Below are 27905 nucleotides of genomic sequence, written 5' to 3'. Positions count from 1 at the left end.
GGACATTAAAGGCTTTCGCCTTAATAAATGTAACGTTAGAAGACATCGAGGCGCTGGATAAAAAAAAAATCATGGCTGATCCCTCTGTCATAGGAATCGGTATAACACGAAAGTAAAACGTGCCTTAGCAGACGTAGTTGAGCGTTTGTTGTGCATTGTTTCGCCCCGAGGGCGAAGGAATGGATGCTATAGCAACAAGTTGTAATGTCACGCGAAGAACGGCAAGCAGCTCGAAACTTACAACGCGCTGCTCAAGCAGAAAGGACGCACGGAACGAACGTACACAGGATGAGCACGAACTAACAACTGTCACAGCTCGACAGTTAAAGCGCGCTGGTCAAATACAAAGGAGGATGCACGAAACGAACGCACAAGTATACACAGGATGAGCGCGAACTGTCACAGTTGTAACCTATTTGTTTGTGAGCAGCGCGCTCGTTTCGCAAAAGCGGCCGCTGTAGTGAGCGAAGTGACCGTCGTGCTCTCTGTAACTTGAACGCAACCTTGCGGTGAGAGCGCAAGACGTACAAGATAAGCGCGCGCGCACGAGAGACCACGCCCTTTAGAGGCGCACGCTCATCTCAACGCGTGGGGCGACGACCTTTAAAGCGCGCCCTTCGAGCCCTTCGCGCCACCTCGCTAGTGATAAGGAAAACGCGCAGATGTACCAACAATCTCTGAGTACCGCCACCGGCAAATGGTGTCACGCCGTTAGTTTGACGAAGCATGTGCCGTCTGTGGCGGAGTCGTTTCGCGCTGCGCGCTGGGGATCTAGGGGTCGTAAGTTCGACTCCCGGTGACGAACTTTTTCTTCTATTTTTTCTTTGGCATATGTTAGTCTTTATATTTTACAGCGTCATATCCGTGACGGAAATGCGTCATGGAGCTGTGGTGGACCCCGGCATAAAACACTTTCGCGTGTTGAAAAGGGATGATTATTGGGTTTCGTTTTTCTTTAGCATGCTTTTTCACTGAACGCCGAATGGACTAACGCTCTTAGCCTTTTTCAGCTTGAAAACTGCAGCGCCGGGCAAAGAATGCGCCGAACGCCACGGCGCTGGAGGAAACGCGCGGGTGACGCTCCAGGCGCCGTTGTTTGAAGGAACTGAAGGGAAAAAAATGTAAGAACGTCGCAACAAGAAAGATCTCTAAAAGTACATAACATGATAGAGGCGTTCGCGAGCTGCCTCGTTTCGCACGCGCTGTTCACTCTTGAAGCACCACATTGTTTGTTACTATCGCAGCGGCGTCATCAGTACGTTGGAAATAGCGGGCAAAATGGCATGCAAGCTTCTCGTATGTAGGAGCTTTCAGTTCATTTCATCGGGGCGCCAAGGTATATGTAAACTGGTAGCGTAACTTCCGTAGAAGCCCACGTGTCAAGCCGGTGGCTAGTTGTTGCAACAGTCGCCATCTATGTGAGGAGGGGACAAAGAGAATTAAAAAAAAAGAAAGATGACGTCACAACCGAAAGCGGAAATGACGTCACGTTTTAAAGCGATGGGCGCGAAATTATGAAATTTTTTGACAGGGCGCCGCTTCTTACTTTTTTTTTCATAGCTGCATGTTCTTTTTCTTATCACTATGACGGCTCCATAATGCAAGCTTGCAAGATAACGGGAAGACGAAAAAGACAGATTTGATAAATAAGGTGTATTTTATTGGCGAAATATTGCAGTTGAACAGGATATTACCCCAAAATATATAACACAGAAATCAGAAGTAGCATAACAATTCAACATGCACACTATGATGGTGTAATGTGGGCCCAGGATCCGAAATAATTCAACCGGCAGTCAGGTGATTCTGTACACACAACACAGACTTTAACACAACCGATAACTCTGACGATTCACACACAACACACTACAACATTCCTTATTTACATCCTAAACGTCCTACGCGCCTCGCACACAAACTGTCCTACTCGCCGTTATGAACTGTTGCCGCTGCGGCGAGGTCGGTCGTCACCGGTATTCCTTGTGCAGTCAACAGTCACGCTGCCTTGACCGTGGCGAGGTGGTAGTGGTGGTGATGATGGCACTGCAGGCCGGTAGATCACCAGGCCACTGCAGCGCAGGTTAGCTGCCCGTCGCCAACATGAGGCGCGGCCACCTCGTGACACCACTCGGGCCTCAGGACCTCAGGCCAGGAACAGACTAGGCTGCCGGTCTCTGTGTCAGCACCGGGCACAGAGCGGGAATCAGGCTCACCAGGTCCACATGGCTGCCGGACGCCTGGTTAAGCGATGTCGCGACCCGAACCGCCGACCAGCGGCTGTCGTTCCAACCGTGTCGCGCTCCAACTCCTCGAGCCGCACGCCCCGCTCGCGCTTCCTTTTCGTCGTCTTCCCCTTCAAGGCGTACCGCAGAGCAGAACTGTCGTTCCCTCTTCGCCCCGTCACGGGCCACACAATCCACATCATCACACACACAAACCTTGCACACGTGTTGCTCTTGCATCCGTAGACAGCGCAGCGTTTCTTCCCGTAGCGTGGCGGACTCATCGTCCTGAAGGGCGACAGCACGCCGGCCGTGCGCTGGCAAAACACAGTCACCGAAACGGTTCCCGATGGCTGCGATGGGCTATATTACCTTCTGCCAAGTACCACGACTAGAAAACAACGGTTATGCGAGGAAATATCTACGGACGACAGGCACAAACCTACTGCGTACTAGTACACTGTACTACTGCGCAAAAACGAGCGACGCCATTTGCATCTCAAAATGCGCAAAACCGTTGGCCCATGTTACCAGACTGCCTGCATGTGCCCGCTGTTTTTGAAAATAAACGAAAAAAATTGGCCACTCAACCACATACCCAAGACTAAAGTTTGATTAAAGTAATCTACTTATTTAATTCGTGACAAATAAAATTACAACTAATGAAAATAAACGTTTAATTAATTTTTTGTTTTCATTATTTGTCCCCCCCTCACCTAGTAGCGCTTTAATCGTCACGCGGGTGTTGATGTTTGTCGCAATAGGTTTCCGACCACTTTTCGTTCCGACTTTCGCGACCTATTTAGATTGACCTTGGGGGCGCTATCAAACGTCACAGGGCGATCGTGAAACGTAGTCAGGTGACCCCGCGAAGATTAAGTTGAGGGTAGGCGTCCATTTTATTGTATTTTGAATTTTCTAGGCTGAATACCTTCGGACAGCGTGTCCCTATATCACTGCCTTTCTCGCTGCACTAATCTCTCCAGCCTTCAGTCTACGCAACCCGCAAGTAAAAAGCGTAAAACAACGAGGTCCTTTATGCGATCGTTTAAAGGGCCCCTCACCAGGACACATAACAAATTTTAGTTAGACGCTGGAAGTAGTTGTGTGCCGAATGAAGAGCAGTATGCCGCAAGAATTTTTCAAATCAATTCATTACGAGCTGAGAAAAACAATAATTTGTAGCGCCGCGAAACCATCATGCGAGGAGGCGAGTTTCAAACCCTTGCCACTTGCCCCGTGTAGCCTTAGCAAGCCAAATCCCTTCCCTGCCCTCTTCACTTGACACATACGCATGAACACGTCATGCGCATGCATGGTCACGTGCGCATGACGTGCCCGAGCCAGCCGAGCACGCGAGCGGCGTTGCACGGCCGCTACCGTTTTTTTGTGTAGCGGCCGTGGGCGTTTTGTCGGCGTTCTCTGTGGTACTGCCTGTTTCTGCGGGACGGGCATGAAAGTTGAGACATTTGTACGGGCACGAGAGTGGCGGTATCATGAGCCAGTGCCGCATTAACGTTTACTTGGACGCGGTAGAATCATCGAGCATAATGAGTGCTCGAACGCGCCAGAACATTCCTTTCGTTTCCAGCGCTGGCGTCTGCTCGATGCGCTAACCGCGGGGACACGAACGCATGGGAAAGGGAGGCACATTAGCCCCGAATCTCGCTGCAATTCACGAAGAAAAAAAATGAAAAAGACGCACACATTCCCTTTGTGTGTCTCATCATTTCTCTCAAGTTTTATTAATCTATTCAAGCAACAGCCCCGCCACGGTGGTCTAGTGGTTATGGTGGGATCGAATCCCGGCCGCGGGATCGAATCCCGGCCGCGGCGGCTGCATTTTCGATGGAGGCGAGAATGTCTGAGGCCCGTGTACTTAGATTTCGGTGCACGTTAAAGAACCTCAGGTGGTCAAAATTTCCGGAGCCCTCCACTACGGCGTCTCTCATAATCATATCGTGGTTTTGGGACGTTAAACCCCAGATATTATTATTATTATTCAAGCAACAAATTACACAAACTACACATGTCGTGTCAAATAATTATCGCAGCGTCACGTGCTACTGTTGGCGACGTCAGAGCATAGTCGTCTACGTAGAGGAGCGACGTCACAGCACTACCATCTACGTAGGGCCATTTTCTCATGTACGTCATCCCCTCATTCTCTAAAGCGCGCGCCCGCGAGAGGAAGGGCAAGCAGCGTTGACCATGAAATTTGACCCATTTCCGCGGCGCGTAGCGTTGCAAATTTTGGCAGACGTGGTCGTGAACGCCCAGTGTATGCAATGCGCGTGTTAGCCCAAATTGTCAAACCTGGTGAGGGGCCCTTTAAGACGACTCGAAGGCGAAAGCCATCTTCTTTTTCTTCTCAGTCGTTGTACTGACCCTCGCCTGCCAACGTTCGGTATTCGAACACTCCTTTTTTGAACTTTCGTTTTCTGCAAAAGCACGTACACACGCCCTCTAAGATGACGTAATTGATGTTCCGCTTGAATGCCACGGCTTCTTGGCGACAGCGAGGCCTCGCAATGCATGAGCCTAAATATAGGCTCTCGCATTTCAACAGAGACGATATGGAGCACCACGTAGACGACCACGGGAGAGCAGTACGCTGTCCCTCGTGGTGTGTACATCACCCGTCGAAGTATACATCCAATACAGCAATGTCCCTGCCCACCGTCCATGGAGCCGAATAAGCAACGGCATACCTAGCACAAGTCAACTTGAAAAGCCTCAGTACTCGATCAGGCTACATCGCAGGGTTCTGCTGCCTATCTATAAACATTGGGCCGTAACGCACACACAAAAAAATACTGCAAAAACAATGAAATTACGCTTCCCTTTTATCCTTTAATAAAACGGCTCGAAGACAAAGAAAACGCCGGAATGGGGCCGTTTAAGTGTCTGCTACGTATTCCTCACCAAGCGATTGCACGTTCTTCAAAAAGAGTGACTGATACCAATAAAAATGAATGAATACGTGACAGAACAAATGAATGAACGAATGAATGAATGAAAAATAGACGCAGATTCAACATGCATGATGACGATAGTTTCTGCAGGTTTATGGTTAACGGCGCAACGCCAAGTTTAACGGCTCCGCTGCAAAAAATACGAAGAAATTCTGTATTATGCTAAAGCCCTCCTATAGTTACTTCTCTAATGCAGAACCTCTAATTTTCAAATATCCAGTTTGCCGTATATTCCCGTGTGTAACAAAAAAAAAAAAAAACGCGACTGATCTCCTTTGAATTCGCACTGATGTCGCCGAGTACCGGTCGCAACCCTCGAGGAACCCGGCACAGCTCCACGCGACATCCTCGAAAAAAAAAAAAAAAGAAAGAGGGAAAGGACAGAACTACAGCATGTCCACATCCGGATCTTACCGGAGAAAAGACGCGAGGTTGGCGTCGAGTACAAACCAACACGTACCCTCGCATACAAATGAGACACCAGATAAAACCCACAATGTACGCGCACACCTGTCCGTGGTGTAGAGAACGGCCAACACTCAACCAGATTGCGTGGGAATGCGAATTGCGGCCTCAGAACACCATTTCTGCCAGTTTTTGGGAACATCGACTCGAAGACGGCAGTGGGAGACTAGGCTTGCAAGCAGGGATCGGGGAAGCCAGCTCACTTTGCTCAACCAAGCCAAGTGAGTTGCAAAGGTCAATGGAACCCTTGACTGAGGACTACCCCCACTTGCGCAGAAACCTTATAAACAATAAAGTCCTTACTATATACTCCTTCGTTCTTCCTTTGAAAGTGTATATGTTGTCCCTTTGACACGCTATGTACACAGTTGTGTACACCACTTGTTTTTGCTATTTGTAACGACTAGGGGCTAAGAAAGAGCACGATATATTGAACTTTGGGTGAATTGAACCTCCCGCGTAATAAATTTGTCTTCATTTAATTTCGTTTTGCAGTGTACATACGATCAGTTTGCTGAAGGCACTACCACATTTGACGAGTCATTCCACGTGGCGCCTCCCGCGACCCACGTCAAAAGTATATTTTTTCTTTCTTCAACATGGACATAACCGAAAACGAATTCGCACTATATTTCTAGCCTGAGATTTCATTCTATTTATGCAAAATCACAGCATCAGTGCTTCAGAATAAATAGATATTTAATCACAATGTATTGAGGAATGATTACTACAACACACGTAAACGAACGTATTACGACATTATTTTTGTTGCAATATAATATCGAGTGCATTGAAATAACACTGTATCAATTTGACGCATTTACAGAGAGTTCTTCATATACGATTTACAGGCAGTTCTTCACGCGTCGTGCTTGGTGAAAAAAAAAATTGGCGCAGCTACGCACAAGTGCTGCGAACACTGAGAAAACAGCCGAGCTTGTGGCGTTCCCCTCCTCCTTACCCTCACTTCCCTTTCGACGCCTTGCTATACCGAAATGGGCGGTCTTCCTTCTCTTTCTTTCTTCCTCTCTTTCTCTTTGTTTTAGATGCGAAACAGCTCTTTGACTAGCCTGTGTAACGCTGTCCCTCCGTCCGCAAAAACACGAGGCAACGCGCTTCCCTCGGCGCAGGTGTTGGAGCGGTGCCAAGTAGGTCACGCCGCAGCTGGGCGTTGACGTCACGCTCCTCTCGCACGCTTCCCTCGCAGGTGCGCGCGTACGTCACTCTCTCCCTCACCCGCCGGAGCGCCCGCAGCTGCCGGCTGCAACTCCCGCTCGCCTCCCGTGTCTGCGTTTCAAACAAACGTTTACACTAGTAAACGCTACACCGAGTTTCGCTTCAAACGAATCTTCCAGCGCTCACCGCAGCACCCGCGTTAGCGCCGTTCAGCCCCGCCACCCGTGCACAACGCTGCTGCTTCGCATCCCATCAGGGTTCCCTTCGGGGAGATGGTCTAATTTTTTTTTGCCATCTCTTTTCTGTCTGTTTATTTCTATTTCTGTCTTCCTCCCTCTCATTTCTTTCTCTGTACCTCTCGCTCTTTCTATCTTTTTTTTCTCTCTTCCCTTTCTTTCTCTCTCTGTCTGTATTTCTCGCTTCCTCTTTTTCTTTCTCGCTCTCTTTTTCTTTCTATCTCTCTCTCTCTCTCTGAACTCCTCCTCTCGCCCAACCGAGTTATTGCAACCCACGCCAGACTAATCAGTGCAATGGGAGAGCGCGCGCCGGGCGAGCGATTGCGTTACACGCGCTAGGCTCAACTCGGCGAGCCATTTTCGCATTAGGCCGTGGTTTTTTTTTTTTTTTTGCTACCAGACCAAACAGCGCCGCTGTTAAAACACACGCAGCAGAAAGCAGACGCTGCTGCGAACAGCTCAACCAAACCTCGCAGTCACGCGCGGAAAGGAGAGTTCACAAGCGTAGAGCGAAGTTGGATGTATGGATGGATGGATGGATGGATGGATGCTATGAGCGTCCCCTTTACAACGGGGCGGTGACATGTCTGCCACCAGGCTCGAAGAAAAAAAACTTTCTTGTTTCATGTTGGCCTAATACCTTATCTACATTGATTAAATCTATGTTACTATACCAAAAAAATATAAATTCACGGCCCATCTCTCTGCCTCTTAAGGCAGAATGACCTTATTTTTCCCCATTATTTCTTTTTGTACTTTATCTCTACTTTTCTGCCACCAATACTCTAACCGTCTCTTACTTATTTCTATCGCGGACGTGTTCAGCTTTCCATTGTTGTCCCTAAAACGGCTTCATGTAGACTCGTGCCCACACGTATACCTGGGTTAATATCGCCACATTCAATCAGCACATGTTCCATCGTTTCCTTAGTTCCCCCGCAGCATGTACATTGTCCTTCTTCGTTACTGAATCTCGCTTTATAACTACGCGTTCTAAGGCAGCCCGACCTTGCTTCAAACAGTAAAGCGCTTCCCCTTGAATTATCATAAAACCTTTCCCTGCTTATTTCGTTTCTTCCCTTTCGGTAGTTACTCAGAGCCGGCTTCTTTTCCATCGCTGCCATCCAATAAGTCCTCTCCGCCTCTCTGACCTTCCGCTTAATGCTCCTTGTTGCCATATCGCTCGCACTACTTTTGACACTTACTCAAGCACCCTCTCTTCAGACAGAGGCCCATACACAAGTTCAGAGGGCCGTCATACGACCGATTTTAACAGCGAAGATGTTTAAGGCAGCCGTATAATTTTTGCGGCTGTAGCCTGCCCTGTGTGGCCTATCAGGTATGTGCCACAGAAATTGAGTAAATCCCACTACTCCCCACTGGTCCACTAAAAATGAAGAAGAACGGGATGTGTGCCACAGAAATTCGTGCGGCCTGTCAGAAAACTGTCATCACCACAAACTGGTATGTGCCACAGAACTCGATTTCTGTGGCACACACCCGCTCTTTTCCATTCTACACCTTCCCCTGAACAATCAATAAAGTTTTAGGGGCGAAGCTCCTCAGGGTGTGGGCCTGTCCCTCCTTTGTAGTATGTAGTATGTAGCCACGCATAGTGGGATGTATCCACTCCATGTGATAAAGATGACGATGACCACTGATGACCATGAAGAATAAGCGCGTTCCAGTATAGTGGAATGTACCCCCTACACGTGACAACGATGACGATGACGCTGATGACCATGAAGTATAAGCGCGTTCCATGACGATGACGACTGATGACCATGAAGAATAAGCGCGTTCCAGTATAGTGGAATGTACCCCCTACACGTGACAACGATGACGATGACGCTGATGACCATGAAGTATAAGCGCGTTCCATGACGATGACGACTGATGACCATGAAGAATAAGCGCGGTCCAGTATAGTGGAATGTACCCATTACACGTGATAACGATGACGCTGATGACCATGAAGTATAAGCGTGTTGCAGACCACACATTCTCTTTCTGCCATGGATGAAAACAATCGTGAAGGCGCTCTCGCCCTCGAAAGGCAAAACGGCAACGCCGACAATAAACGTTCCCCTGGGCTTAACGTCATATATGAGGACCCCTGCGTTTGTGTGTCAGGTCTTTCTATGATGATCGAGTGGGCAAAATTTACGAGGATTGGCGGTTTACCAGATTACCTCCGGAGCTTCGCCCACTCATCATCATTCATTTCGTGGATATGGCGTGATTTTTTTCGACCTGAAAGGCTCTAAACACGGACGGAGCCTTCTTCCAGCAAAGATGAAAATTGATAGCGATGCCGCCAGCCCTTCTCGCGATTTGTGAAAGCTATCGTTGTTCTCCTTTCACAGGAATTCCTGTAACTATGCTTAACCACCTTTATTTAGAGCTTTTCAACTATTTTTAAAAATGAAAAGCTGTTACAATGAGATGATGTGCCATTATACACGTTCCCTGTATCTGTACCGCGTTGTGTGCGCATGCGTCCAAGGTTGCCTGCGCCTATGTCATGAGTGGCTTGTCCCGGTCCCGGCTTCGTTACACTCTCGATGCACGAGCCAAGCCAAGCCATCGAAAACGCCACTACGCATATGCGGGGCCGCACCGAGTAGCAGCGCGTGTCATTTTTAGCGACCTGGAAACTTCGTGCACGGTTGTATGAGCACGCTGAAAAGTTGCTCAAGACGCGCTGACGAGCATGGAGTCATTACGTCAATAACGTCATGCGAAGGCAGCGCCACTTTAAGGCATACTACTAGCGCAGGCCTATATGCACATTTTTATGGAGTAATACTTTTTATTGCGATAGCAATTATATGGACAGTCTCGGCTGGAAAATGTCCGTCCCCGTCGCCGTCATTCACCGTATATGTATAAGTATGTATATATATAGAAAGGCCACAAAGAAAGATAATTAAGAAATTCTTTCCGAAGCGCGGAATCGAACGGGCGACCTCTCGCTTTGCAGCCCGCCGCGTTAGACGTTAGGCCACCACAGCACCGTCTCTCAGCCTGCTAACGGCGAGCTATTTATATACACCATGTAATTCGGCATGCTTTCTTAGTGGCCACATAGATGGCGCGACGTGCGCGCGTGTTGCGCGCTTTAACGATCGTCGCCCCGCCCCTGCGAACTTCGTTGCTGTTCGCTCTACAGGGCGTCGTCGCTTTCGTGCGCTTATCTCAAGGAAAGAAGGGGCGGCCGGTGGGGTGCTTCGCTTCGCTCGCTGCAGCGGTCGCGTTTGCGAAAGGAGCGCGCTGTTCAAACAGAAATGAGTAACAACTGTGACAATTAGTTCGCGCTCGTCTTGTGTGTACCTGTTCGTTTGTTTCGTGTGTCCTGCTTTATGTTTGAGCAGTGCGCTTCAAGTGTCGAGCTGTGACGCATAAGTTCGCGCTCGTCCTGTGTGCGTTCTTTTCGTGGGTCCTTTGGGCTCGAGCGATGCGCTGGCAATTTCGAGCTGCTTTCCGTTCTTCGCGTTACATTACAATTTATTGCTATCGCAATCATTGCTTCGCCGTTGCGGCGAAATTGTGACTTTTTTAATACAAAGAAACTAACAATATTTCAATACTAACAAACAAATCGTCGACCGCGTACAGCAGTCAACGGTCACGTGGCCGGTTTCATCGGATCATTCATGTTTTAGCCGCCAGAGACGCCACAGGTCATTTTCGCGATTTTCAATTAATAAATAAAAATATAAATCCATCTCTCACGAAAAAAAAACAGGGTTGGTTTGAGTCAATGCGACAGACAACCTTTCCATCAGTGGTGTCATCTCATTTCATGTTCTGGGCAGTTGTCGGTCCCTTTAAGGGACTCTGAGTCAGAGCATAAACGTAGATCAATCGAGAACTTCGCGAAGTTGATGCTGCCAAAAATACGAAAACATACTGTCAAAAAAATAATAATAAAGGCAGGAGCCAGGGGTAGATGGAAGCTTATGACGAAAAATTCGTGAACAGGGTTTGTGTGCTGGAGCCGACGTTTCGACAAGCGGACTTGTCTTCTTCAAGGCTGCAACTGTGGAATATACTCTGGAATTCGTGACGTGGCACTGACGCAGCAGCACCGTGGTTTGGGCGCGAAGTAAAAGAAAAAAAAATATAACTTTGACCTTCGCTTTTTCTTCTAATAATGAGCCCACGATCTTAGCGATGATGAGCTCATTAATAGAACGGGATCTTGACGACAGCTGGGTTAGCAAATGCCCATTTATCGGTCTAAAGTGACAAATCGTGTCGCTATGGTATCCTTTTAAGGCGTACGCGAGCATGGAAGTGTGCTTGGCACTCTACTACACGCCGTGAAAGCTGTGCTCGCGTAAAAAAATTATACGCCTCTAAATCATTGCCAGCTTTCAGTTGGCAAACATGTAAGGGCGCCGAACAAACGATGCAGCATAAAAATAAGGTATAAAAAAGCATTGAAATCTTGTATTGTTAATGCGTCGTTTAACAAGGCCAACCTGCACTGACAACCATTACGGTTGGCGTTAGCTTCGTTAATGCATGAGAACGACGCTTCCTTTCAGGATTAATGGGAAATCCGAGAAGCAGCGTTCGAACAAATGTCAGCCTCGGGAAATCGAAAGAATAAGCTATACAGTCAAGGGACCTGTACAGCGTCGCCAGTTCGAACAAAAAACCGCCAGAAGCGAAATTCAAGAGCCCCTAGCTTCTTCTTGAACGCAACAGGGCATGTAGGGAGAGAAAGAAAGGAAGAAGTAAAAGAAAGTGACAGGGAGCACGAAAGACACGAAAGAAACGAAGAAAAAAAAAAGAACATCCCAGCTGTTCGAATCCCCCAAGACGCAATCTCGGAACTTTCGTGAAAAGTCGGTCGCCCCGCCATCCGCTTCGACAGCGCGTTTCGACGAAAATAAACCCGACTCTTCCCGATTCTTTCACATGAAGACTTTTTTTAGATCTACGCTTTCTTCACTTCCTTTTTTTAAAAGTCAGCGGTGCACTACATGGAGAAACGTGCCTGTACGTGAGTTCCCTGGTGGCGTGCTGTCGCTGTTCCTCCTTTTTTCGGTGCTCGCCGTGATCGCCTTTCCGGTCTCGTCGCTGCTTCCGGGTCAGGTATGTACTCGGCAGCGGGAGCAGGGCCTCCAGCTCCTTCTGCGTCAACGATCAGATTTCGCTTCCTTAAGGACCTTCGCTCGTTGAAAGCCGCGCAACTAAAGGGCACACCAGAGTTCCGGCTGCCACAATAGAGCTCCCCATCCACTTGGCCCTTTATATAGAGTCTCATGTATATCGGAGAGTTCTTTCGTTTCTGTTCAAAAGACTTTTTCGTGCGACGTCACAAATTTACCATTGGTCCTTAATTATTGATTTCTTGCGATTATACATCTGTGTATTTTTGTATGTTATTGCTGGATTTAATTAGGCACGACTTGGAAATAGAGATAACCTTGCAATAAACGTTCACAAACCTTGAGTTCTTTGTACTATGTATGTATGTATGTATGTATGTATGTATGTATGTATGTATGTATGTATGTATGTATGTATGTATGTATGTATGTATGTATGTATGTATGTATGTATGTATGTATGTATGTATGCATGCATGCATGCATGCATGCATGCATGTATGTATGTATGTATGTATGTATGTACGCAAAGTTTACTAGAGGGAGCTCAGGTACGAAGGGATGTTAGCACGCGCAGTGGTCTTGTCTTCGTGCATGCGACTTTAATCGTTATCGTCACCTTATATTCATTGCGCCCTTAGCTTTCTCGATTTTCAAGCGCTTTTACTTTCTAAACACAACCGCAAATAACGATCTGCGCAAATCTGCGGTCGCAGCGACTTCCCGCATTTGTGGCGCGATATTTTCGCTTTACATGAGCAACTTCACAGTGCCACAAAGCCACAATGTCGCAACTGTCGGTTCATGATTGAAGGAGAGCCTTATGAAGGCAGATATGAAAGAAAGCTTAGGTAAATACGTACACTTCCCGCTACTATATAGGATGCTTAGCACTGGTTGAACTGCGGTATTTGCGGCTGCAGGGTAAGATATAGCTTGGAAATAGCGTTACAGTGTCATTCCGTCTACCCCAAGAACACGTACTCATCCGTAGAAATTTTCGAATTTTCTTTTTTCGCTTTCATTGCGCGCTTTTGTTCACCCGGCAAATAAAGTGCCAGATGTTTCGGTCACGGACTGCTAAATCTTGGCACTGGCGCCATCGTTTCCTCGAGGGATTTCTCAAGGAAACTCTACGCTCTGCACAAAACTCCATGTCTCGCACTGTATTAGCTAACTTTTATGTTTGACGTTGCAAGTTAATGCGTCTCTTCTGCGTATACGATAACCCGGTGTTTCCCAACGCAAGGGCCAAGGACGGACTGCACTTCCTTTCACCAGGCAAACGGGGAGTAACGGAGCAGATGAGGCACACAAAACAGCGATCAGCGGAAGAAAACCCGTCGTCGATATCGCATATTTCGTGACAGAAATTCACACTCCTTGCTCGAAAGAGCAAGCGAAGCTACCCTGACGCACTTGTCATGACGTTTCAAAATTTCTTGCGCCATCGTACCACGCGCGACAGTTGCGAGCAGGAAAATACAGCCCGTTGTAAGTTCCGCGCTGCGTGCGTTGTTTTATATCGTCCTTTTTCTCTCTTGGAAACATCGAATTATGCTTCACCAACTAACCAAACGTTCAACGTTAGACGGTATTACATAAGGGGGTGGGTTAACAAATGAAGGTTACAGAGGTTACGTTATATAGTGATTACAGTAACGTCGCTGTAGGATTACTGTTGCGCATTCCTCCAGTGCGAGCTCATGCCGCATCGTTCAATATCAGTTTTTCTCGAGCATATACATCCTGACGACCCAACACACCAAATAAATCAAGTCGAATTTTTCCTTCTTTATGTAGTGAGGATGACTTGCTTTTTCAAATACAGAAGGTCCTGCATTGATTTCTTATCCTTAGGCCTATGAAAAAAATGTCCTGAATATTTGTCCTTGCAATATTGTGGCATTGGCTCTTGCAGTCGAGCTACGCCGGGTTCACGTTTACAACATTGCGTCATATACTTTTTTACAGGTATGACTATGTCTCCCACCTCCCCGTTCGAGACCTCCCTCTTCGATTTTGGGAATATTCCGAAGATGTAAATTGCAGACCTTAGCACAGCAAAAATTCTGATTAGTAAGCTATTAATCCGCGAAAAGCCTTACCCGTTCGAGTAAGAAATGTTTTCCTCTTTCTAAGCATATGTGTCGCCAGCAGATCTGTGTCGCCGAGTCGGGAGACTAATTTACGCGTGTGCGATGGTCGTTTGCCGTCACAAATACGATCAACTGAGAAGGTCGTAAAATAAGACAGCCGAAAAGTGGTCCCACCTGATACCCAGACGTAGACGCTGAAGGAGTATATTGTGTAAAACTACTCCACCGAACACCGTTTTGTAGTTGGGTCAGGGAATATGTATACAATTAGAGTATCGGAATCGAATAGTACTTCAATTCATATTTGATCTGAAAGGAATAACTGACAACTAACTTCGAATATTAACCGAATCCGATAAGTTTCGCATATATCCCTAATCCCTACAACTTCAGAGCGATTGACAATTCGAGAGGCCCAACAAGCGTTTTCAAAACACGAATGCGTATATTGTCACCGGGTGGAGACGTTGACGAAGGAAGCAGTCGGCGTGTGAAAGATGAAACTCTTTATTTCACCGAACCTGTGGCCGCGTAATGGAAAGTCAAACTACAAGCAATACACGCTGTAGACTGATAGCGGCGAGCAGAGCGTCGACCGTCGATAATCTGATCCGCGGCAAGGCGCGTCGGCATTTATACGTGCGGCATCAAACATTCCAGCCTTATCGCTGGTGGCCGCGTTAGTTCGAGAATAAAGTCAGCTGTTCGCGTTTGAGCGCTCAAGCCTAACAGCTGATCATAAAATAATCTCGAATGTTCCCAGACATTCTGGCGGGGTTTGCGCAAGGCAGCAGCTACACGTGCAATGGGCCGGTAACAGAAAACACAGAAAGAAAGGAGCGTGTGTGCCAGTATATTATATATAGTAGCTGAAAAGAAAGCGTTTCAAAATGGGAGGAGGGGATGTGAAACACCCCTTAGGAAGGGGTGTTTCAGCGGATTCAGAAGAAAAAATAAAACGGGCGATATACAAACGAAAAGCTGAGAGGTCAGTCCAGTTTAAATGGAAATCGATGGACGCATATCTCGACAAACACTCTATGGCTGCACGCGTCAAATGTTTCCTCGCTACTTTTTGTTCAATTTCATTTCTTACCTTCAGTTACTTCATACAATTCGCTGTGTCTATGATTTTTCTCCTTGTTTGTGATGCTTATGGTCTACATGGTCTGCACGGACAGGCGCAAGACACTCACAGACATCAAAGCGTCTTCTATATGTTATAATGCTTTCGCTCTGTAAATCAACACGAACCCGCCTAATGATACGCAAGTACGCGACACAAAGACGCCCAACTTACTGCCTCTGGATAGCTGAACGTTTCGTAGAGCAGTTTGTACGCCGTGTCCCATCCCGAAGACGATGCCTTCTCACTCGATGCACCGCCATCTCGCAGAGTGTTCCCTTGTGACGTCACTTCGACTCTTGTGTCATTCCTCGGTTCTGGCGTCTGCACGAAAAGCAAAAGCAGACAAAGTCAGTTAAAAGAATTGGTACACTGAGGAGCGCAAATTCGGTACGGGCCACAGAAAAACACACACAACACAAACGTCAGGATATGTCTATTTTTTCCTCTCGTGTGATTGAGAACTTGCGCAAGAAGATTTTGGAAAGCTCACCGTTTCCTACTGCTACGTTGCGTAAAAGATAGATTTACGATTTACCGTTCACACTACTTCAGTTGCTTAATCGTTACTTATTGTCGCTAATCGTCGTGCCCTATTGAATGAATGAATGAATGAATGAATGAATGAATGAATGAATGAATGAATGAATGAATGAATGAATGAATGAATGAATGAATGAAGTCACTTTAGAAAGGTTCCTTTTTCATGCACATGAAGAAATGCATGTGGATTGGAAAGCGTAAATCAAAGGGCAAGAAAGATTGAACGAAATGAAGATGACCGCTGTACTAAGAACTATATCTAGGACAGACTTATCCGTAGCGACCATCCGTGTATACACTTTTAACGCGATAGCGTTAAAGAGCTCGTTTCGCAGAAATTCCGGGGTCGGCGTCATTGGTCGTGAGCGAAAAATTGAGAAAGATGCAAATAAAATAATAAAAATATTCGGTTCGAATGAGAATCGAACCCGAGCCTTCTGCGTGGCACGCAGGTGTTCCACCACACAGCCACGCCATTGCTCGAATGTGATAGCGAAAACAACAACAACAAAAAAAAAAACCTATATGAATGTCATGTAGCGGGAGGAATCCCCTTAACGCATGTAATATTGTGTGGCAGAAGCGTAGAATCGCGCCAGGCGTCAAAACACGTGAAGGGCGCACCGAGTGGATGTTTTAAAAGCCCAGCCATTACAAAACGCTCAGACATATTTAACCATCGTCATCAGCAACAACATCAACAAAGTGAGCAGCTGCGTAGGTTCGCGTGTTGCCGTACGGGCGCGTAGTCGGCCCTTCGCTGATTCGCAAGAGGAAGAGTTATGGCGAAGTAGGCACTGCGCTACTGTACTCGCATTTTTGGATAGCTTGAAACAGCCAATGTTACGCGCACAGACGTTCGTTTCCTTGCGGAACGGTTGAGGCATGCACCGAGAACCGAAGCAAGGCTAGCAGTTGAGAAGGCGATGCGCACGGGGCCCGATTACGCTATCGCGTCCCACTCTTGAAGCCAAAGCTCAAGCGTCCTCCAAGTTTTTTACTCGTCAGGCGAATTGCGTGAGTTAAACCTCAGAAATAATTATTAGGAAGCGCTCAACAAGGTTAGCTAATGTGACTTTACGTTTTACTTTACATTCACATTCTTCGACCGAGCAGTAATGAACTACAAGCTATACAGTGTTTGGTTGTTGTGTACCCATAAGAAATTTAGTCCAAACGTTCAGCACATCAAACAAACAATAACGAGACAAACAAACACACAGATTCAGTAAAAAGTAAACAGACAAATTAAAAGACAAAAAGACAGAATGACAATTAAACAAACAAGCAACTAAACAGGTAGAGTGATAGATAGTAAAAAAAAAACATATACATATTGACAGATAATAAACTAACAGACAGGGAGATAAACACTTCAGCAAACCAACACTTATTATTTACTCGTTTGTGTCTGTAAACTTTGTGCAAGGCATATTAATGCGACCAAATGATTCCTACAGTCATTTTACATTCGTTCACTCTTTTCCAGTTTCTGAATCACCATGAAAACATTGTTTCTTTTCCGCTTTCTCTGCCACATCACTAGAATTTCAATATCAGTCTTTATTTGTCCAAACCGTGTTGTATTCTGACGAGGGCAATGATTGCTTGGCGTTGATACACTGGAGACAAGAGGCAGTTAAAGGGGTCATGAAGCACCCCCTGGGCTGATTGAAAAAACACATCCTGCGGAAAGCTGACACGGCTATGAACTGCTCTGCCAAATATTACAGTCGTGCGCGCCGCGTAATGGCCACAAGCGGAGCGCGAAGTTGCCGTTTCCCCAGGCACCCTCTTTTCAAACAGAGGCCGGTTCTCACTCTCGTCGGTGGGCGGGGCGTCTGTCCGCTGTACGTCGCAAAGACATAGCATGCTTATTGGCCGATAGCCGACGTAAATCGAGAGCGGCGTTCGGATCAGATGCGCTTCTTGCCGCGGAATGCCGCCACTTGCCGGCGCCGCACTCGCGCAAGCGAATCACAGCGGGAGAGCGATCGCGTTTCATGACGCGCGCTGGCGTAACTTCTTTCCCCCATGCCATCCCTCCCTGTCTAGCTTCCAGTGCGCTCGTCGGCACGAGAAAAGAGAGAAAGCGCTGGGAGCGTGCGCCAAACCCCCGTAACTCCGCTGATTCTTGACGGATTCGAGAAATTTTTGCGGCAATCGATTCGGGAGGCAGTACACTCCGATACTGAGGCCATTAGATCATTACTTGGAAAAGTGGTTCATGACCCCTTTAAACCAGTTAAACACTGGAAGCAAGCCTGAATAGGATCCGAGATATTCTATACGAGCGCGTGCGCACATGTTCCACCAATCTGATCGATTGTTTAAGTTGATAAGTTTGTTTGGTGGAACGCCTTGTGCGTGTCTACCTTCCTCGTGCTCGTGTTTTGTTCAGTAGCACTAGTTAAGACCACGCTTCTTGAGTGAGGAATCGAGAACGTAGGCCCATATAACTTGCTGAACGAAACAGACGGAACCAAACGGTACAGTCATTAACGATCAAAGCAGATCACGAGATGACGCGACGCAGTCGTTAGTGTATAGCTAGCTTCCACGGAATGAATGTTGCAACTTACGCCGATCGCGGTTGCATTCAGCTGACATGCCGCTTAAGTCCATCATTAGTAGTGGGTTAACTTCTAGATGAGGCGTTGGGTGAGTGATGTCGATGGAATATTTACATTTCCTTATCTTCCAAACAAGGTACGCCGTGAGCTGAGACACGTGCTTTCATAAAAATTCAGAGCCCTTCGACTACAGTGAAAATGGACGCCACCGAAGCTGGGTCCGGTACACTGAATATTACTATGGTGAATTCATATATTATCAAAAGTGAAAATATTGAGCGAACAAAGTGACTGCACTAAAAAATCGCGGTGTTTCTTTTGAGTGTGACGCACATTATCTCATCAACGGCGGCCAACGGTGGTCTCAAAATGAAATGCGGTAGTACATAAGAAACCCCGTGGTTTCGAAACTACACAAATGGCATGACGTTCGTTTCTTATGCAAGTGGTCTTGTATTCGAGGGAAAATTGATCACTTCATTCCGCCATGCTGGTGAAGTCATACACAGCAATGGGAGGACGCTGTGCTCTCATTGCGCTTAGAGTTACTGTATATGCTACCTTTAGGTAAGGTAGCATATACAGTAACTCTAATTGCGCTTGCTATTGACCTCCCCAGGTGTCACGTTAGTGGAGCTGCTTTTTAGAGGCGAAGCACCTTAGGGTCTCGGCGTGTCTCGTGTGCTGTAATAACGGTCCATCTGCATGATTAAAACCTGTTCAGTGCAAGAGAGGGCGCCACCACCTCAGCGCTCGCCGTGTGGCGAGAGAGAGCGAACGGCGCGCGTTTTGCTGTGGGAAACAGCGGCGCACACTGCATGCTTTGCCCCTCCCCATGTTTCACTTTAGTGGAGCTGAACACCCTCGCCTACGTGCCCCTTTATGACCAGAGCTTCTTTCTTTACCTGATGGTCAGTTTCTGATCCGACAGGGTGACACTTAACGCTTTTTCGTTTTCTGACACCTCCGTGCACGACGACTTGTGCCGACCAAGTGCGCAGCTGCAAGAACGAATGAATCGACCAGTAACGTGCGCCAAGTGATGGCACAGAATAACCGTAACTTATTCATTTTAGTTTGTGCTGCTGCAGCTGCGTCTGTAAACGGAAAACATAACTTTATTATAAGTTCTCAGCACTCTTCGAAAGGACATAGCGGCGAAATGTGGCCCCTTTTATAGTTCTTTCGCCTGTTTATTACAGCATAGCTATTACGCTCGAGGTTGGCCGTGTGTCGTTGATAGAAAAATTATCATCATCATGAACCGGCACGCGCTCTCTTCTTCATTGTCGTCTTCTGCTTCGCCCCCAGAACACGTGCGCCCATTTCTACGGCGTGGGATGCAATAACCCTGATGGGCGAGAGAACGAGTACAGAGAGAGCGAAAGAGAAAAAGAGAGACATTCTTGGCGAGAGCAAGCATAGCCATGTATAGTACAGTATAGTATAGTATAGTATAGTATAGTATAGTATAGTATAGTATAGTATAGTATAGTATGGTATAGTATAGTATAGCATAGTATGGTATAGTATAGTATAGTATAGCATGGTATAGTATAGTATAGTATGGTATAGTATATTATAGTATAGTATAGCATGGTATAGTATAGTAGTATAGTATAGTATAGTATAGTATAGTATAGTATAGTATAGTATAGTATGGTATGGTATGGTATGGTATAGTATAGTATAGTATAGTATGGTATAGTATAGTATAGTATAGTATAGTATAGTATGGTATAGTATAGTATGGTATAGTATAGTATAGTATAGTATAGTATAGTATAATATAGTATAGTATGGTATAGTATAGTATAGTATAGTATAGTATAGTATAGTATAGTATAGTATAGTATAGTATAGCACTGGGTCGGGAAGATAGAGGTGAGAACGTAAAAGCCTAGCCAAGCCAAGACCAGCTAGGTTGCCGCCAGCTCTTCCGTGACCCAGCCTTGCGCGACTTAGTGTAAGCTGTGCTAATTTTTTTTGCGCTCATTACGCTGACGGTACCAGCCGCTTTAGAGGAACCATTATTATGACCGGCGCTGTCGTGCAGGGGCAATGCTATGGAGCTCCACGGAGAGGCCGATACAGAGTCCATAAAGGCGACGCAGCATTTTTTAGACGTCACTAGGCTGCCCGTGAAACTTGGGTGCACGTATCTTACGGCTGGGCCATGTGAAAAATGTTTCCCCGTCACTGATGCGTACTGCGTTACCGAGGCGTACAGATCCAACAACTTGACCTTCTCTCTCCTCATTCGCTCCATTATTAACAACGCCAATCGCGTGCTTGTGTATACATGGCCGCATCCTCTCCTCCGCACCCGTCTCATTTAAACTACGGTATACTCACGTACAAGACACTAATTCGTAGCAGACTAGAGTACGCAGCTGTGGTATCTGATTCCCGTTCAGTAAATCTATTAAGTGCGCTTGAATTTGTCCAAAACAATTCTTCTCGTTTCATTCTTCACTACTACAGCCGCCGCGCAACCATTACAGTCACGGAAGACTCACTTTTGAACGGTCGCCCCTCGCTTGTCGTCGCAAGCCTTTCCGCCCGTGTTTATTTCACAAAATCTAAAATTATATTCCTACTCTTCGTGGCACGCTGATTCTACCCCCCTGCTTATGTACTCTCTAGGAACGATTGTTCTAATAAAGTCGGTGTTGTGTAATAAGTTGGCGTTGTAGCCTAACCAAAACATGCAGCGATTTATCCCCAGAACGTCTCTTGACTGGAACAGCCTTCCCGGATCTGTGGTCACCACCACCAGTCATCATCAGTTTAGTTCCGCACTAGCTAACATTGTATAAAGAAGCAAGCCAACTTATCTGTTCTCTTTATATAGCCTCTATATTTTAGCTAACATTGTGTGAGTATATATACTTCTGGCCCTCCCCCCTCCACCCATAATGCCTTTGGTCCTGAGGGCATTACGAAATATATAAATGAATATGCAGCAAATGTTAAAGTAACGGGCCAGCCCACAATTACCATTTATTTTAGCTCTGCTATTCCTTCCGTAGAACAGGCGACACGTGACCAGCGACAGAATGACAGATACGACCGCATTCAGACACCACTCGTTCTTACTGCGCAAGCGAAAGTAAGAATTGACGCGAGGATAAGATAATATCGCACATAAAACTGAAATAAAGAAATCTTATCTGCGAGATGGAGCAGTATGCCATAGAAAAATCCTGAAGAGGGATTCGCAATGCTTTAGTATTTAGTCTTGCTCGCGGGTTCAGCCAAGACGGCCATATTTCGATGAGGATTGAATGCAGAGACCTGCATGCCTATGACGTAGCCAAGGGGTGGAGGGGGGGTGGTGAAATTTTTCGATCGTGCATGTGTAATATACACGCACACATACAAACGCACGCACGAACGTACATAACGTATGGTTAAAACCCCGCTCTCTCCCCTTGTCCAGAAAAAATTTCTGGCTATGCTAGTGCTGCGTGTATATAGAGGAGCTAAACGTCGAAGAATCCGAGCTAGAAAGAATTGATGCGAAGTTTGCTACACTTTAAGAAAAAGAGATTACCTTTTAGTATTTTCAGTGAGTTATGACTTGCCCCACATCTTTTTTAAGATACCCGTTAACTCATTTTGGAGAGTCGCGCCTCCCACGACTCTCCAAGGAAAGTATAATCATCTCCAACAGGGAGTTAACGTGGAGTTAATGGGGAGATAAGAGGGAGTTAAAGGGGTGGTGCCACAAAATTTGTGGCTTGCGCGTTCTTTGCTGTAAGCGTTTCCTATATCTCCAGGAAGCATGATGCGCACACCAATATCCATGCATTCTCGCTAAATAATTTAATATTGCCTTTTGATGGGAACGCTTTCGGTTTCTGGGCGCCGAGGTTGGGCAGTGACGTAGAAGTGTAGGGGGCTTGGTCACGTGACCACACAAGGCTGTGACGCACTTAGCCACAAAGTGATCGAAATTCGGCGAGTAATGTAGCAACCGATGCTTTGTCGGTACTATAGTGAACTAGAATATATTCTAGTTCACTACAGCCGGTAGGTACATTGCGGAGGTGGCGGAGGTCCGGCGGTCGCTCAAGTCAGCTCAGCAGGTCTGGTGTGACGTCACTACAGCTTTCGTTGCCCATCCTACAGAGCTACGTCAGTGTTGACGCGCTAGCGATGAGTTTTGGTCGGGAGAATAGGCATTTAGGTACACTTTGGAAGTGAATTAAAAAAAAGTCACAGTTTCGCCGCAAGGCCGAAGCAATGAATGCGATAGCAAGAAACATGCTATATGAAGTGAGGCTCGCCAATGGATATTCTCAGTTTGAACAGCGCTCCTGTTGCAAAAGCGGCCGAAGCAGCGAAGGAAACTATAGCGTGCTTCAAGTGTCGAGCTGTGACACTTGATAGTTCGCGCTCACATTCTGTTTGTTCGTTTAGCGGCGTCCCTTGAGCTCGAGTGGCTTTCGTACGCTCCGTAACATGAGCGCGGACATCACGGTGAAAGCGTGAAACATCCCTCTTCCCCACAGCACGAGAAAACCGCGCGAGCAGACAGCGGAAGGGCAAGGTTCTCCCTGCGCAAGTATAAGAAGAAGCGAGCGAGCTCGCCGACGACTTTTAAATGTGCCCGTCACGCTCCTAGCGCCATCTCGCTCGTATTGAAGAAAGGCTTATAAGCGCAGCCGTCTCTGAGTCCGTCCAGCGGTAAAGGGTGTGTATATAACGCTCGCCGTTAGCTACGCGGAGGATCTGCGTTACGTGGCGTAGTGGATAGCGCCACTCGCTGCGGCGCAAGAGGTCCCTGGTTCGCTCCCGCGCTTCGGAAGCATTTTTCTGATTTATTTTTCTTTGGGGCTTTTGCATATATATACATACTTATACATATACGGTGCATGACGGCGGCGACGGCGACGGCAAAATCCAGCCGAGACTGTCCATATAATTGCTATCGCAATAATATATTCTAAACGTTTGCTGTGTCCGACCCTTCGTGTGGAGTCTCCTTGCATACAGAGGAAACCCACAACAGGCTTGTTATAGTCTCGAAATTTGATGGCACCACCCCTTTAACGTGGAGGGAGTTAACAGGGAGTCAACGTGGCGAGCCTTATAGCAACAGCACAGTAGAACTGTGTAAGTGTTTTTTTTAAATGTGGTATTTGCCCGAGTTCGGTGTTCCTTCAAGCTATCGCTGTAATTTTATTATTAAAAAATGATCTCGTTGTATTCAGATACAATTTGCACACATAAATTGGTGCTCATTACTGACAGCCGAGTGAGGTGGTGTTGACGATCATCGAATAATAGCGTCCGTCTTTTCTGCGTTTGCTTCGTACTTTTTACTCCATATTTCAAATTTTTTTTTGTTTCGCAACAACATCTTCCGCGCGCTTGTACTTCTAGTTATTGTCGTGTGGACCTGTGCTGTGTACACAAATACACAATCATCGTTGCGCGGTAACATCCGCACCACGTACAGCTCGTCAATGTTTAACCAAATCAAACAGGTCGATCGTATAGATAGATACAAGACGTGCCCTCGTTTTCCCCACCCAAGGTTGTCGTCAAGGCGTATACCCTCAAGGGGAACACGTGCGTAGGTCACTATACCGTAATGTGCGCACACATAACCTATATCTGTAGCACGCAGGAAAACAATTAGGCTGCTCGCGCCATTCTGCTCGATGTCTCGGTGGGGCTTCACTACGCTCGACTGCGAAGAGCGAGCGAGGCCCTTATCGATCGATCGCCGTATAGCCGTCCGCGAGCCGTGAATATTTTAGCGCTCCTGTCTCTGCATGCACGACTATGGTATAGGCGAGATTGATCGGACACCTCGGGGAGGGACTCATGACAGAACACTTTGGAGTGGGATGGGCGGGGGGGGGAGGGGGTGGAAGCATATTTAGACTATATATAGAGCTGGAGCGCTTATCCGTAGCTGTAACGAGAAGTATATAGAGTGGCGATAAAATATAACGGCAGGGGATAACGTCGGATAATATAATATCAGACAGGATAACACATCATGCATGGCGATATGGGTGAGTGTTCTATTTTATGTTTAGCGGCCTGAAAAAAAAAAAAAGGAATAACCCGGTGTATTAGGTCGATAGGATCGTTTGGCGATATATCTCTGTACCAAACGGTGCGTGTAGCGTTGTCGATTGAACGTCAACGCTGTGAAAATGAAGCGTGTGGTAGTGTCGAGTGTTCCACCGCTATTTCTATCTCGAATAGGATCGAGTTTTGCCCAAGGGTGTGCACGTGCTGCGTGATTTTATCGGTATTCGTATTATGTCACGCTTTATTTACGATATTTGCATCAAGATTTTTATTATTATTATTATTGTGTGTTGTGTGTGTGTGTGCGTGTGTGTGTGTGTGTGTGTGTGTGTGTGTGTGTGTGTGTGTGTATGTGCGTGCGTGCGTGCGTGCGTGCGTGCGTGCGTGCGTGCGTGCGTGCGTGCGTGCGTGCGTGCGTGCGCGCGCGTCCGTATGCATACAAGCCATAAAACTAGGGGAGGCTTTAACTCTCCGCCCCCTGCCCCTTGCTAAGACGAGTTGTTCGTTTCTCACCGTTGTGTGTGTCCGAATGCGCCCATATACGTTTGGACTGTGTATTTCGCCACGTCGAATCCGCAGAATGTAATTCCCCGCATTGCGCCACAATCCCCGAAGACTCAACTTTCGTAAGTGTGAAGCCAGTATAGGACAGCTTCTGCTCACTAATTGAGTAATTAGGATCAGAGAGCTTGTGTGGTCATTCGATGAAAAATCTGAGTTACCAAAGATGTCCCATTGCATAGGACATGAAGCTGTTGTCACATATCGTCACACACGCAGGGGGACCCCCTCCGCTCTTTTCTATCAAATTTAAGAGCTGGCTAGCACTCACAACAGCCATTAGTACATTGTGGTGTGATTCGATTGAAACTGTTTAACAACAAAGAAAAATTTCTTGCCACACCCTTTTTATTTATTCTGTGAGATCCGTTTGCCGTTAATAAACGATGAAATCAATTCCAAATACTACTTTATGATTTCTTCTGTCAGAACATGTGATGTCTCAAGTTTAAATTCTTGTTCTCGTATAACGGACTGTTTTTTAACGCGATAGCGTTAAAGAGCTCGTATCGCAGAAATTCCGCCGTCGGCGTCGGCACCGTTGGTTCTGAGCGAAAAATCATCGTTTTGTCCGTGACCGAAAAATCGAAAAAGCTGCAAATAAAATATATAATTAAAATGTTGGGCCCGAGTGAGAATCGAACCCAGGCCTTCTGCGTGGCAAGCAGGTGTTCTACCACACAGCCACGCCTCTGCTTGGAGCTGCACTGAAAGTAACTTTAATGCTTCACAAAAATACGCGTCCTGTATACAGGTGTCACAGTACGAGATGTAATATCGCAGTAATATTGTGAGGTACAAGCGTACATTTCCATCGGGCGTCACACCATGTCAATATCATAACGACTTGGTGGTTTAAAGACAGCCACCCATTACAAAAGGCAGACACATTACTGCGCGTATTCCCTTATGACCACGTAGTGGGTGCATCGCAACTTCGAAAAAGTTTCTCGCGCATAATTGCTCCTGGTTTAAAGCATGCTACCCATTACATAAGGCAGACATCTTAGTGCGCGCATTCTGTTAAACACTCGTAGTGTTCGAAGTGCGCACCAGGGGCAGAATATCGCTATCGCGTTCAACTCTTAAAGGCGAAGCTTAAGCGTCCCCCAATTTTTTAGACACCAAATAAGCTTCCAGAATTTTCTAAGCAGATACTTTGCCTTATAGAGTATTTAATGTAGTCTGAGTGCAGTACATGCCATAAAAAAGTTTCCACACAAGCTCTGAAGATATGTGATGTCCCTACAAGCCAGCGCAGAAAATTCCAACCTCAAGCAATTTTTCATAATTGCATTATCTTCTGTCTTCCTTCCCGCCCCATAAAAGACAGTTTTTCGACATTTGTAAAGCGTAATATACTAATGCTGCTGAAGATATTTATCTATTGAATATCTACGAGTTATAAATATCCGCTTGACGTAAGTGTATACAATTATTTTTTTCTGAGAGAAGCACTGCCTTCAAGTTCTGAATCTAAAGTTGGATTTGTTCTGGTTGTGCATTCAGGAAGCCTGCTACCTTGGTAGATGATGGCGTAAGGACTTGCATGAAAACAGATGGTCGAGGTAAAGAAGCTGCATTTGTCCAGCGTTTCTTTGTAATAATGAGAGGAAACGAAGTCAAGATTGAAGGCCTTAGACTCCGCTCAGGGGGGTCTGTGAGCCGCAGTCCGTACGACAAAGCCGCCAACGCTATGAATAAGGACCGGATTATTTCACGACGCAAGCGCATCTCACTACCCATTCAACGCCTACGCAACAAGGCACAAACGCGTACAAGGAAAGGACCAAAGGCCCGAAACAGGCAATCACCACAGGCTTGCGGTCAACCAGGGAACACGCAACGCGAAACGTAAAAGGCCGGTATGCAAACAAACTCGCACTCAACTGGAAATGGACGGCCAATAAAGGACTCGCTTTAGCGGACGCCCCGAACCGGCGTTCCATCCCGCTCTGCAGCACTCAAGGAGGAAATGCGCGACGCGTCGCGTAACCACCTTCGCATCGCGTGGCCCCCCTGACCAAAAAGCCCTCGGCCTCGTCTCTGATGCCTGCTTATCGGTCAGCGTTAGGGCGCCTCGATGACAGCGTTCCTTCGTACAGGGTGGTGACAGCATCCAGCATTTGACCCAATATGGAGCAACATCACGCAACGCGATAACTCTACTTTTTGACCCAATATGGCGGTGACGCGGTCAATGGGTGCCGCCACCCTGTGCGAAGGAACCCTGTAACTGAGAAGCCCTACTCATGTCCACTGTTAGACCCAATATGGCAACTTTACGCAAAGCGCTAGCACCGCTGTTTGACCCAATATGGCGGCGGCGAGGAGAATTGGTGTCACCACCCTGTACGAAGGAACGCTGGTATTGAGGCGCCCTAGCCAGCGTCCGTCTGGGCCGCCCCCGTGTTGCTTTTAGCCAACGCTGGCACGTTGGATGCGCATATGCGTGCTGCAGAGAAGGGCCCAAAGACCCGACAAGGTATTTCTGTGTACACAAAATCCCATGGTTGAAAACTCCTAAAACAAGATGACTAGATAGGGCACACTTTTTATGCCGCCAGAGTGAAACTGGGACGGGACATCAAACCGATTCAGCACTTCCTTCCTTTGGAGCCTACACTTTAAGAAAAAAAAAAAGAAAGGTCCTTTGACTCTTTTCCGTGACTCCTGACTTGCCAGGTATGTGACACTTTAAAGAGATAGGTGGACTCTCTTTGTAGATCATTACACTCTCTCCAGAGAGTCA

The 27905-nt window shown here is 46.8% G+C and overlaps 1 protein-coding gene across 1 annotated transcript in view; it reads right to left on the bottom strand.

The window, feature by feature from the left end:
• The window catches only part of LOC119373564 (uncharacterized), a 75101-nt gene that overhangs the window by 4841 nt on the left and 42355 nt on the right, over positions 1-27905 (bottom strand). The window contains exons 3-4 of the mRNA XM_037643625.2: positions 15597-15746; positions 12083-12219 (exon numbers count right to left, since the gene is read on the bottom strand). Of these exons, the coding sequence (XP_037499553.1) occupies positions 12083-12219; positions 15597-15746 (287 nt within the window). The remainder of the gene's footprint in view (positions 1-12082; positions 12220-15596; positions 15747-27905) is intronic.

The sequence above is a fragment of the Rhipicephalus sanguineus genome, chromosome 11 (assembly GCF_013339695.2).
Source record: "Rhipicephalus sanguineus isolate Rsan-2018 chromosome 11, BIME_Rsan_1.4, whole genome shotgun sequence".
In the NCBI taxonomy this organism is placed as follows: domain Eukaryota; kingdom Metazoa; phylum Arthropoda; class Arachnida; order Ixodida; family Ixodidae; genus Rhipicephalus; species Rhipicephalus sanguineus.
This window is presented reverse-complemented; position numbering and strand designations above follow the sequence as displayed.